This window comes from Trachinotus anak, unplaced genomic scaffold, assembly GCF_046630095.1.
Source record: "Trachinotus anak isolate AG129_WGS33_773 ecotype Australia unplaced genomic scaffold, CSIRO_AGI_Tana_v1 ptg000031l, whole genome shotgun sequence".
In the NCBI taxonomy this organism is placed as follows: Eukaryota; Metazoa; Chordata; class Actinopteri; order Carangiformes; family Carangidae; genus Trachinotus; species Trachinotus anak.
Window position 1 is genome coordinate 6713087 of NW_027273882.1, and position 13963 is coordinate 6727049.

At 42.0% G+C, this 13963-nt stretch overlaps 1 protein-coding gene across 1 annotated transcript; it reads right to left on the reverse strand.

The window, feature by feature from the left end:
• Window positions 1-781: 781 nt before the first annotated feature.
• On the reverse strand, window positions 782-9487 carry LOC139612517 (NLR family CARD domain-containing protein 3-like). Its single transcript, XM_071468154.1, is given in 11 exon segments — window positions 782-1544; window positions 1900-1946; window positions 3385-3558; window positions 3909-4082; window positions 4186-5983; window positions 6714-6939; window positions 7101-7179; window positions 7668-7778; window positions 8350-8460; window positions 8927-9029; window positions 9407-9487. Coding segments are annotated over 10 exon segments (3363 nt in total). The 5' UTR covers window positions 9016-9029; window positions 9407-9487; the 3' UTR covers window positions 782-990.
• Window positions 9488-13963: the final 4476 nt, after the last annotated feature.

Here is a 13963-nt window from a genome sequence, read left to right on the forward strand (position 1 = left end):
TAAAGGTGTGAAATATGAAGGACTGTTGTGGATGAAACTATCCAGCAGTAAGAAGCAGCTAAAACTGGCTCCACCTTGAGCAGCTGTGACATTAAAATGCAGCTTACATGTTAATCCATCAGTGTTATATTCAAATAATACAGTTTATATGACACTACAACACTTTGAAAAAGGCCACTCTGCCTATATAAAATGTACTGCAACAAGTGATGCATGTAGCCAAAATTAATTTAATTATAATAATGACAAAATATCAAATCTACATATTTACAAATTCAAAACCTTTATTCGTTATTGATGAAATCAAAGAGAACATTGACCGTTTTCTTTCTGATGCTTTTGAAGACATTTGTGCCAAGTAGCCTTCACAGACACCGGGTAACTGTGAATGTAAAAGTTAATTCATTCAAGTCCAAACAAATAATAAATCAATCAATTGAACAATTAATCAGCAGTTTAATTCATAATGAAATTAATAATTAAGTCCAATACAAAATATTTACAAATGAACTTAACACCTCAATCACTTCAACAATAACATGCTGTTGTTGCTTCATCAGTAATAATAATTTGATGATATAATATATAAACGTTTTGGCATTTTTATTTTTGGCATCTGTTTGTGATACAGAAAAATTGATTATACTTCACTTTCCTGATTAGTTTTACTGAAATTTTCAGTTCAGTACTTGTGACAGAGTATTTTTACAGTGTGAAGGTCATACTTTTACCTAAGTAAAGGATCTGAATACTTCCTCCACCACCTCCAACACTCTCAATGTGACATGATTGTTGCTACTGCCACCTACTGGCAACAGGTGGCAGCTGTTGTGTTTGTGTTGGTTTAACAGAATTACTCAACAGTGATATTAAAAACATGAAATGGTATAAAACAGGACAGAAACAGTTCAGTACTATCATCACTTCATGGTTCACAGTGACCAATGACTTCAGCAGCTGTCATCAATCACAACTGCCAGTCTCTCCCTCCTACACTGAACACAGAGACACTGAACAACCAGGCCTGGTCTGAGACTCAAACCCAAACCCAAACCCAAAGCCAGGATACAGAGGTTCAGTGAATGTGGTGTTGAAGGTGTGGAGGTGGATCAGTGAACTGGGGGAGACTCTGAAGAAGGACAGAGAGCCAGCAGGACAGTCCACATACACTGCTACTCTGTGAGAGACAGAGGAGGAAGAGGAGGAGGAGGAAGCTTCTCTCTTATTGTGCCAAGAAGAGTAACCATCCCTTGAGCAGTGAAGACACCAGGACTGTTTATTCATTCCAAAGCAACTGGCATCTTTGTTTCCTCCCCTGCTGATTCCCTTGTAACTCACTGCTATATGAGCATCTCCTTCCCACTCGACCTCCCAGTAACAGCGACCAGTCAGACCATTTCTACACAGCAGCTGCCAGCAGTCAAATCTGTCTGGATGATCAGGATATGACTGATCCTTGCTCATCAGTGTCACCTTCCTGTTGTTGTCAGACAGTTTTAGAAATCTGTATGCTGTGTTTGGATCCAGTCTGAGGTCACAGGCATCTGAAGGAGAGAATAAGAGACAGAATACTTTAGCAGTTTATGAGCAAAAAATGTTTCATAAGGTCAGACTGACCTTAACCTTTGACCACCAAATTCTAATCAGTTCATTCTTTAAATTTAAAGAAATCCCCTCCAGGCGTTGCTGAGATATTGTGTTCACAAGAATGGGGGAGATGGACGGAGGGACAGACAACCCAAAAACATGATGCCTCTGGCCTGTTGCTGGTGTGGAGGCATAAAAACTAAATGACACATTATTTTGAATGAGACATTAGATGGACCACCTCCTGCCAAATTGATCTGACTGAATTTCATATCAGTCTGTGAATGAATGAAAATAAATGTACACACTTACACTTTGTCAGTCCAGGTTTGATTCTCTGTTCCCCACCATGGTCCATGCTGGAGGATAAAACACAGTCAGACCAGCATATTCATTTTCATTATTAAAACTGTATCTGATGACCTTCTCTCTGAATGATTTCTATGATTTCTATTTCTAACTCAACAAATATCCTCTGATTTCTCAGACTTAAGCTGTGTCCCAATTCAGGGGCTGCATCCTTCGGAGGATGCATTTGATGACCGATTGTGTCACAGCAGCGCAACTAAGCTTTCTCATTTCGAAGGTTTCTTTAAATGTGGCCAAGAAATGAAGTCGTCTTTTTCTAGGCAACAAAGCATCCAACGGGTGGATCCTGGTGGGGGGCAGAGCTGATGACGCAAGCGAAAATACTCTGAAGGCCAGACTGTCTCATTTTGGTTTGGACCTCGTGGTCAACAATGGCTATAAAGGGCCACACCTTCATAGACCTGGTCCTCCGGAATGGGGACACATCTTTAGTCTTCATGGAAAATACATTAAAGGAAATAAAGAAACTTGATAGTCACTTATTAAGAGGTGAGCTAAGGTGTGGCAGTAATGGACTAAGCCAATTTGAAGCTGGTCAGCAAGGGGAGGGTTGATCCAGTCGGATCCAGTGTTGAAGAGATAATGAACTCAGGTGCTGCTCTTTGTTTGTGGACTTATGGATACATTCATAAATATAAATATCTTCCTCCTGCTGTCATGAGGTCATTGGCTTTTTTTTCTAATACCTATGAATAAAAAAGTATGTATGTATAAGTAACTTATGAACAAACCTTAAGGGATATCCCAATAACACCCTTAAAAGAGGTACAGCCTACGCTAGTCTTTCTGTACAGATACGATACAAGACAAGGCTAAGCTAAGTTAAACAGGGGCCAGCTACTTTCCACCATCAGCCAACTGAAGCCACAAGCCTTCATACATCACTGTTTCCCTCTCAAGATCTATGTTACAGCGCAGAAAAACTTTGGCAGTTGCGTATATGTCTATTTCGACAAGGGAGGTCCTAGAGTCATTGGACACCAAAGGCTTTGTGCTTCTGTGTAGAGCAGGTTACCATGAAGATTGGCATGCACCAGGTGGATCACAGCAATATAACTTGCTTCACCAGATGTGCCTTCTTGGAACTGCAAACACTATGTATGGATTACATATGAATTAAGAAACTATTGCTAACATCAAAACTATATTTTGTGTTCAACAATGTAACGATTGATTAAGAAGTTCTTAGTGCTGAAAGACAACAGATTTGAGGCAGTAAGTCTGGGTAATTGGGGTAGTCAGGCTTGAGAATCTAATCATCAGCACTTTGCAGATGAAGGGTGTCCATCCCATCAAAGACCTCAGGAAAAAAATTGAACAAATGGTTAAATCCTACATCATGGTGGATATGAATGATTTCAATGTCACCCAGAGATCAACAAGAGAAGAGACAGACCCACAGTTTGAGCTTTTATTGTCTGTCCATACCAGAGAGTGTCCAGTCTCCAGTGTGGATCCTCCAGTCCAGCGGACAGTAGCTTCACTCCTGAGTCTCCTGGATGATTGTAGCTCAGGTCCAGTTCTCTCAGATGGGAGGGGTTGGAGCTCAGAGCTGAGGCCAGAGACGAACATCCTTTCTCTGTGATCATACAGCCTGCCAGACTGGAGTTATTTGTGACAATAGTCAAGTATTAGTCAGCAACACAGACATCTGACTTCATTATCTGTTTAATGTTTGGTCAATTTCTTCATCAACTGGCTGAAAAAATCAAAAGAAATTCTTGGTATTCAACAACTGAACAACAAAATCAGGAATAAGGGAAACAATAAAGTGTCCATCACTGACATGTGGCCAGTGGGAGTAGGGAATAATATCTCCCCTACAATTAGCAGACAACATGCTCTACCAACTGAACCACGGTTGCTCAAATATAACTGGGAAAAAAGAAATTGGATATTTCAGTTATTTCCTTAGTAGCAGTAATTAAGTGATTATCTAGATGAATGCTGACCTGAGAGTTTCCAGTGTACACTGTGGACTCTCCAGTCCAGCAGACAGCAGCTTCACTCCTGAATCCTGCAGGTTGTTGTTACTCAGGTCCAGCTCTCTCAGACTAGAGGACTGGGAACTGAGGACTGAGGACAGAGCTTCACAGCTTCTCTTTGAGAGGTTACAGCCACTCAGCCTGATGAAAAGAAATGAATGATTAAAACTAAATGTTTTTTTTCTCATCTAAAATTTTAAATAATTCAAATAATTTAGATTTAATACATTTTAATTTTCCCTACAGAGCTTTGTTGGAGGCTTTGACCACTGGCAGCAGCCTCAGAAGAGCCTCCTCTGAAGCAGAGTATTTCTTCAGGTCAAACACACCCAGATCTTCTTCTGATGACAGTAAGATGAAGCCCAGAGCTGACTATTGAGCAGGAGACAGTTTATCTGTGGAGAGACGTCCTGATCTCAGGGACTGTTGGATCTCCTCCACTAGAGAACCATCATTCAGTTCATTCAGACAGTGAAACAGATTGATGCTTTTCTCTGGAGACAGATTCTCACTGATCTTCTTCTTGATGTACTGGACTGTTTTCTGATTGGTCTGTGAGCCACTTCCTGTCTGTGTCAGCAGGTCTCGTAGGAGAATCTGATTGGTCTCCAGTGAAAGACCCAGGAGGAAACGAAGGAAAGAGTCCAGGTGTCCATTTGGACTCTGTAAGGCCTTGTCCACAGCACTCTGGTAGAAATGTGATGCTTTGCTTCCGAACACTAGGGTGCACCAGGAGGTTGTTTGTGGGTCTGACATCAGATTGACTCCAGAGTTGATGAAGGTCATGTGGACATGAAGAGCAGCCAGAAACTCCTGAACACTCAGATGGATGAAGCAGAACACCTTGTCCTGGTACAGCCCTCTCTCCTCTTTAAAGATCTGTGTGAACACTCCTGAGTACACTGAGGCTGCTCTGATATCGATGCCACACTCTGTCAGGTCTGATTCATAGAAGATCAGGTTTCCTTTCTGCAGCTGCTCAAAGGCCAGTTTTCCCAGAGACTCAATCATCTTCCTGCTCTCTGGACTCCAGTGTGGATCTGTCTCAGCTCCTCCATCATACTTGATGTTCTTCAGTTTGGACTGAACCACCAGGAAGTGGATGTACATCTCAGTCAGGGTCTTGGGCAGCTCTCCGCCCTCTCTGGTTTTCAACACATCCTCCAGAACTGTAGCAGTGATCCAGCAGAAGACTGGGATGTGGCACATGATGTGGAGGCTTCGTGATGTCTTGATGTGGGAGATGATCCTGCTGGCCTGCTCCTCATCTCTGAACCTCTTCCTGAAGTACTCCTCCTTCTGTGGGTCAGTGAACCCTCTGACCTCCGTCACCATGTCAACACACTCAGGAGGGATCTGATTGGCTGCTGCAGGTCGTGTGGTTATCCAGAGGCGAGCAGAAGGAAGCAGTTTCCCCCTGATGAGGTTTGTCAGCAGCACATGCACTGAGGTGGACTCTGTAACATCAGTCAGGATCTGAGTGTTGTGGAAGTCCAGAGGAAGTCGACACTCATCCAGACCGTCAAAGATGAACACAACCTGGAACTGATCAAACCTGCAGATTCCTGCTTCTTTGGTTTCAGTGAAAAAGTGATGAACAAGTTCCACCAAGCTGAACTTTTTCTCTTTCAGCACATTCAGCTCTCTGAAAGTGAAAGGAAATGTGAAGTGTATGTCCTGGTTGGCTTTGTCTTCAGCCCAGTCCAGAGTGAACTTCTGTGTTAAGACTGTTTTCCCAATGCCAGCCACTCCCTTTGTCATCACTGTTCTGATTGGTTCATCTCTTCCAGGTGAGGCTTTAAAGATGTCTTCTTGTCTGATGGTTGTTTCTGGTCTGTCTGGTTTCCTGGATGCTGTTTCAATCTGTCTGACCTCATGTTCATCATTGACCTCTCCAGTCCCTCCCTCTGTGATGTAGAGCTCTGTGTAGATCTGATTCAGAAGGGTTGGGTTTCCTGCTTTAGCGATCCCCTCAAACACACACTGGAACTTTTCCTTCAGGTTAGATTTGAGTTTACATTGACAAAATGCAGCATGACTTCCTGAATGAACACACAAGATTTGAAATCTGTGAGTGAATCCTTCAGAATATAAGAGAATCTAAACATTATTTTTCCACATTAGAGAAAAAGCTAAAGTACGACCATTTATAAATAAAATTTAAAAAAAACAAAGAGAGACTTCAGCTCATTCAGAATTCCACAGCTCGGCTATTGCCCAGAACCAAGAGGATAGAGCACATTATTCCAGTTTTGGCTTTCTTTTAAGGTCTTATATACAAAGGACTTAATGGGCTAGGACCAAGCTACATTGTTAACTCTCTGATTAACTATATACCTCCAGGAACATTGTGGTCATCTACTGCTGGTTAATTCAAGGTTCTCAGCAACAATCTGGGAAAATCTGGGATGCACCAAAACTATGGAACACACTACTTCTAGATATCACAGAGGCCAACTCTGTAAATATTTTCAAAAGGAAGGTAAAACATTATATTTTCACTTTAATCTTTAACTATCAATGACTTTCCTCTCTAAAAAGAACGAGTGAGTTCAGCTGCTGGATGAATCAAAAATCAGCTCAACAAGAAGATTCAAATGATTATTTTTTCCAAACTTTAATTTCAGAAACACAGAATCATTGAATCATGTAAATTTAAATAACAGTTGGAAAAATTGAGGCGTTTTTTTTTTCACCAGTAGTGCAAATCTCTCCCATGTTACCTCCATTTTCTGCTACCATCGTGTTAAATCTTTATAGAAATCCTCTTACTGCTCTGCAGACAGTCAGCCAGCTCCTCCTGCTTCAGTCTCCTCAGGAAGTTCAGTGTGATCTTCAGAAATGCCTCTCTGCTCCTCCTCTGCTCTTCATCCTCACTGTACAACACCTCCTCATCTTCCCTCTGACTCTCTAAGCATTCTGGGTAATCTGGTCTCAGAACCCTCTGGACTCTCTTCAGCTCGTTCTTCACAAAAGTGAAAATGTTCTCCTCCAGCAGCTGGAACAGTTGCAGATGTTAAACTAAACATTTAATTCAAACACAAAATGTGAGTCATACGTCAGTCTGAAGGCCTGCTGGTCTAAACAGAGCAGTATGGCGACTGTTAATTTGTGTTTGATGTGGTTAAACAGCAAAAGTGTGACTGTACTTGCACAGACCATAAATATGGAGTCCAGGTCTGGTTGATGCTGCTGGGCAGACTGATCACTGTGGACCTCTGAACTCTTCTGATGAACTCTGTGGAGAAAACATCAACTTAAAAAGGTTCTATAAACTATTTTCTGTGTAAAGATATAGTGGAATAATGACGTCCTAAGCAGAGAACAAAGTCCGCCCCCCTTTTCATATGTGTTGTAATCCGAGTTTCTCTGTTCTTTGTTTTGGTAGCTGGTCTGGTAGTGTGTGCATGTACAATACGCAGGTGAAAGCCACTTTCCAGAATTTCCTTTACTGAAGAAACCATGTTTTCTGAAAAGGGCTCTGACAAAGAAAGACCAAAGCACCAAAGCAGACTGACCATGAGGACTACTGGCTCAAATCTCGGTTGGCTGGTGGAAATAACCCATAAAGTTTTAAAAGTTTTTACTGACTCCATCAGTGTCTTTGCTGACTCCTTCAGTGTCATACGTGTGACTACTGTCTCAATGGATAAGTCCAAGGCTGTATGTATCTCAGATAAACCAGTCAGGAGCCAGTATTAACAAAGTTCAGTTTTAAATTCTTACCTTCCATCAGCAGGTTGTCCATCTTTAAAGGTCAGAGGATGACCCATAGACCCGTCACTCTCAAAGGACATATAGCTGGGTTCAGGAGAGTCTGGTCTCTGCTGCTGCCTCCTGATACAAACAAGTGACAAAATGAAAATCATTAAAATGTCTACATAGAATATTTCATAACAAACTGACCATAAATGTTTTTACCTAAGATGGACCTCTGTGGTGGAGCTGATGTCAGTCAGATCCACATCAAATAAAGCAGTTGGGAAAAGAAAGTAGTGTGGTGAGAGATTTTCTTTACTGTGTTACTCACTACTCAAGTGTTTTTTTCAGTAGAAACCCTTGTCCTCTAATACAATGAGTTATGTTGATACTTACCTTTACTTGAGTACAATTGTTGGCTCCTCTACCAATAGTAGACAGTACTACTGACTGTATGTTTGGTTACATTTGTGACTGTCTGTAGTTTTAGGATTTTGGATTTTGCTCAGAAGAACAGACAAGAAAAAAACTTGTCTGTTTTCTGCTTTCTGATCTGATTTTAATGTGACTGTTGTATAAGTGGACTGATGTTGACGATTGTACTATTTATCATTAAGTCCTACAACAGACTATGAAGTTCTGGACCAAGACATGATTCCTCTTCTCAGAATCCAGTTCAGTTCAATTCAGTTCAGTTTCAAATTCTTACCTTCCATCAGCAGGTCGTCCATCTTTGAAGGTCAGAGGATGACCCATAGACCCATCACTCTTCATCGACACACAGCTGGGTTCAGGAGAGTCTGGTCTCTGCTGCTGCCTCCTGATACAAACAAGAGACAAATGAAAAATAGTTTGCAGCGGACATTCCTGGTCTGGCATCAGTCAGAAAGACTGATGCCAGAGTTTGGGATACAGACATTCAGAGACCCAAAATATCATCCTTCCATCCCTCCTGCAATTAAACACAATTAATTAAACAGAAATGCCTTTTTATTATTGTTCTTATAATTACTTTGTTTTAAAGATTGTTGATGGTTTGAAGGTTTTTGATGATGTCAAGATAGAAAATCATCAACATGTGATCTGATCTGATCTTAGTTGATCAGTTGACTAATCAGTGGTTGGCTCTTTGTTCACTCAGACAGTCAGTAGTTGATCATTAGTTCTTCTAAGCTGTTACTGAGTAGTTGATGTGACAGTGAGTGTGAATAATGATGGAGCAGTGATCTGAGTGCTGAGCTCTGACATGGAGAAGAGTCATGGACAGTTAGAGATCCTCATCTCACCTCTGAGCTCTGGTCTGGCTCTCATGTTCCCCACACAGAGTGGTTTTAGAGGAAGGGGCTCCCTCCTCTCTGTCCTCACACTGGTTCATAGCAGAGCCCCCACCTTCACACAGACACAACAACATGCTTCATTACAACAGGATTCACTTCACAGGTCAGTGACATCACACAAACACTGTACAAAATACCTGGAATAGCAACAGCCGAGCTGTCTGACCAGTTCTGACTCAAACTACATGTTTCACCAATGATCTGAACTGAATCTAACTGCTGTTTATTCTTCCTGTGAACACTAACAATAATACATACAAGTCATTGTCTTTTAACTCAGACAGAAATTACTGACAGCATTTGCTCCTGAAAGCATCAAATATTTGAAACAAGGAATCACCATGAAGAAACATTTCTACTGTCCAGTCAAACAGTGATACAACACAATGTGACCACAGTGATCCTGTTCAGACATTTACACATTCTCACCTGCTGAACTGACTTCAGGTCGACTTACAGACACTTTCCACCTTCATGTGTAGAGGAAACATTTGGAGAGAAGCAGCTGCTCATTCTCCCTCGTCAGTCCTGGAGTCTGTGTGTGTTTGATCTGAGGACGAGTCACATCCTCATGACTCTTATGAGGACGTTTATCTAAAAACATCAGAAAAGTGACAGCTAAACCGGTCTAACCTGTATCAGAAACTCAGTCTGTTGGATGTATTTCTGTTTCCTTGTTCCGCTTCATTACCTGTTAGATGGCTGGTATTGTTTTCACACAGGGTGTGTGTGTGTGTGTGTGTGTGTGTGTCATTATGGCAAACTGTATCCTGGAGACACCTACTGAGTGGGAACTACCATAAAGGAGGTTTTGAGTACTGGCAGTTGTTTAAATGTGTCTGTCAAGATACAGTCGTGAAACTTTACAGGTGTGTAGTTGAGATCAAAAATGAAGCCCTAGTTCAAAGATGGCTGTGCTCAGCTTTTACGGCCAAAATGTAAGACTCTCTTAACTGAGTTTTCTATTTGGCCTTGACATAGAGTCTCACCTTTCCTCTTCAACATGTTCACTACAGATCAGATAATGCAGTTCCATCATCTGTCCACTAGATCTGATCCTCTAATGAGCTGAAGATGAGCTCCACTGTATCTTTATGAAGAAAATAGTTCCTGCTACATTATCTCATATACATAACCTTATAATCACTGTGTGTGAGGACAACATGTGTGTTAGGAGAGTTTAAGACACGACCATCATGTCTTTTTAAAACCATGCACAAACATTTCGTCTGAAAAACTTTTACTTCTGCAATTTCATTCAGTGTAATGTGAAAATTAACAACATCGTGTCACTAATGTTTTTTAAATGAAAATCAAATCAATAAAATAAAGTCTTAAAATTGCTTTTTTTACATTTGGTTCAGGGACAAAAATAATCAACTTGACAAATTCAGTTGCTTACTATGTTATATTTTATTACTCACATTTAAAAACTGATCAGGTTTTACAGCTGACACATATATAGTTTATTATAAACCTCTGCCTGGGAGGTTCTGTTTTCACCTGTTTGTTTGTTTGACAGAAGGATTAAACAAAAAGAAACTAAAACTGATTTGCAACCAAACTTGGTGGAGGGATGAGTCACGGACAAGTCTGGTGTGTGTGTGTGTGTTACAGCATACAGAGTAAACTGTCAGTAAGAGTGAGGGGACTCTCTCTTCCAGTGACCTGCGGTCAGGGGAGACAGGAGAGGCCGTGCCTCACCTGTCATCATGGAAAGAAAAAAATGTAAAATAATTAAATGGTTCTATTTATCCAGTGGTTTGCACTATAAAGTTATTTTTTATCTAACTGCACCAGTTTTAGATGTATTTATTTTTTTGTAATTCAAGAAGTGAGGCAGCAGCCAGATGCGCCAGATGCGCAGTGCCCCGGCTGACTGTGCTGCATGCTGTGCAGTGAGACCGTGTTGCTGTCTCTCTGTCTGTCGCTGTTAAAATGTTCAAACACTTTTGCTATATGAACTAAATTTCCATAGTTTAGCTGATGTATTTAATGTACAGTGTTTTATGTGTGTAACGTGTTTCTTGTGCTGAGCAAAGCGGCTGCGAAGAGGTGCTCAGTGAGGCCCGCAGTTCTCCTGCCTCATGGTGAGGCACTCATGATCCCAGTGATTCTTCTTGCGACTCCAATCTACAGTTCGCAGGTCAAGTGCAGCCATCCGTTTATTTTTTCCTCTTGTCTGGCCTTACTTTCAAAATGGAGGATTACATATCTAAACTCAAACAGTTTTCTAAGCTGGACTTTCAATGGAAGCAGGTGGTAATAATTAAAGGAAGACCAAGGCCGGAGCTGAAGGGTTTGCTTCAGACTGCGGGACAGAAGACCCGGTCTGTTCAAACGGAGTGCTGCACATGAAAAGGCTGGCTGTGTGGGTGTCCAGCAAGAAACCGCCTTTTCTGCTTTTCCTGCCTTCTGTTCTCAACTTGTGACCATGTCTGGACTCAGATGGGATATTGTGACCTGAGGAATTTCCAAAGACGCCTCGTCAAACATGAGCAATCAACCGCTCACATTCAATCCAGAACCGTCCAGGACAGACTTGATGCTGAGGTCAAAGAGAACCGAGAGGTTTTAAAAGATCTCATCAATGCCTCCTGCTTCCTCACCAAACAGCAGCTGGCATTTCGTGGACATGATGAAAGTACAGGCTCTGCCAATCGTGGCAACTATGTTGGACTCTTCCATGCTTTTGCTGAGAAAGATGACGGGCTAGCTGGACATTTAGAGACATCCGCTGTATTTTCTGGCTTGTCAAATAGAATACTGAAGGATTTAACCGAAGCAGTCGCTAATGTCTTTAGAAATGACATTAAAAAGGAGATCAGTGCAACCCAATGTGTTGCTGTAGAAGCAGACCAGACCACAGATGTCACAAACCAAGCTCAGATTTCTGTCATATCGCGGTATGTGGCTCACACTGAAGCAGGCTGTGAGGTGAAGGAGGCGTTTTTGGGTCTTGAGGACAGACGCGCTCCTGCCATTGCTGAGTCCTGGGAGTGTTGAAGCATGACTGTGTTGACAAGCTGGTAGCTCAGACCTGTGATGGGGTGGCTGTAATGGCATCACAGCTTAATGGCGTGAAAGCTGGAATGAAAGAAAAAGTGCCCGAAGCCACGTTTACCCATTGTTGCGCACACAGGCTGAACTTGGTGCTCGTACTTGCCCGAGTGTCGCAGGTTTTTTAAAACAGCTGAGGGCCGAGCATCATTTTTCAGTCCACAAAGTGCGCTCACTTGCTGGATGATGATGTTGACCCAGAGCAGCTCCTACAAGATGGAGCTCTGACTCTGTGCTGCTGCAGACAATAAGCACCAAAATGATCTGCGCATTATTTCAGATCATGATAGAAAATCCCGACAGCTGGGAGAACGACTCGCTGATGATGGCAGCAGGAGACTGGTGGCTGTCAAAAGCATCAACATGCTTTCTCTTCATGACATGTGAGGACATTTTCAATGAAACTAACGCACTTTTCAGAGCGCTGCAAAACAAAGTGATGGACATTGAATATTGTCTTGCAGCTCTGGAGCATGAGACGCGAGTTCCAGTTTCTATGAGCGATTTGAGAAGAACTGCAGCACTGGGCCTGACAGAGAGTGGAGGCAGACAGTCGACTGGATATGAACAAAGACCACTGTTATGTAACATTCTGGATAACACAAGCCTTCACATGAAAGCCAGGTTTGATCATTTCGGTGAGCTGGCTTTCCTTGGTTTGGTGGATTGCGCAAAATTCAGTGAAATGTCACAACATTTTGATGACGCGAAACTGCAGAGCCTGTCAAAATCTGCCAAATTCTTTGACTTTGTGAAACTGAAGGCGGATCTCGTTGGACTGTATAGCTCACACATGGTGAGGGATGAATGTAAGTCTCCTGGACAGCTTCTCAGCGTTTTGGCCCAGAAGGATCTCATTCGAACTGTTCCTGAGACGACGAAGTTGCTCCAGCTAGTGCTCACTGTTGCAGCTACTACGGCCCCGGTGGAGCGGTCATTCTCAGCACTGACAAGACTCAACACATACAGGAGGAACAGGACTGATCAAGGACGGCTTTCTCCCCTGGCAGTGATCTCCATTGAGACAGAGAGACTTTTAAAACTGAAGAAAGACAAGGAAAACTTCTACAAACAAGTTATCGATGCTTTTGTTCGGGGCCCTCTTGGGGTTTGGGATCCTTTTACTCATCTGTCTCTCTTTGTCTGCAGGGAGCTTATTGGTACATCTGGAACAGCTGTGGTGTCCAGGGTTTAGTCCTTCACCTGACAGCACCTGCACTCACTCATGCAAACCACTCACTGCTGATTTCCAACACCTCACACTAGATTTAATTTGCTTTAATAAAAATGTTTAATTAATTCTAACCATGGTGAGTCTGGCTTTTGTTGAGGCCACTGAGCCAGGGTCAGAACACCAGTGAGGATTTGTACAAAGTGTAATAAAAGCATTCACCTTTCATGTTGGTGAAGATTGTGGTCTTCTCAGTCAGTCAGGACAGAATTATGAACAGAATTATAAATATTGAGAAGTACAGTTTGATGTCAGATATATTTATTTCATTTCCACTTCTTCTAAAACATTTGTACTGATAAATCCTTTCTACAAACCAGAAGAGTTTTAATCCCAACCTGGATTATTAAATCCTGAATTTACAAACTGAACATCAAAACATTTTGACTCCAATAATCAATCAATTAGAGAGTGAAGAACCACCAGTGTGCTGCAGCTGGTAACTGTGGCCCTTCTTCTTCTGTGGACAGTTCATGTACAGTTGTACATGTTGAACAGAGCTGGATGCTGCTCATTGGATCCTGACAGTAACAACAGCAGAGTGAACGGAGACAAAAATAATCATCAGACAGAACGAAAATCATTTGACAAAAGTGTTAAAATGTTGATGATCAAAGTGATGAAATCAGACAGATGAATGTTTAGTGTCTGAGTCTGAGACAGATCTGCTTCACAGTGCAGAGTGTGTGATGGTG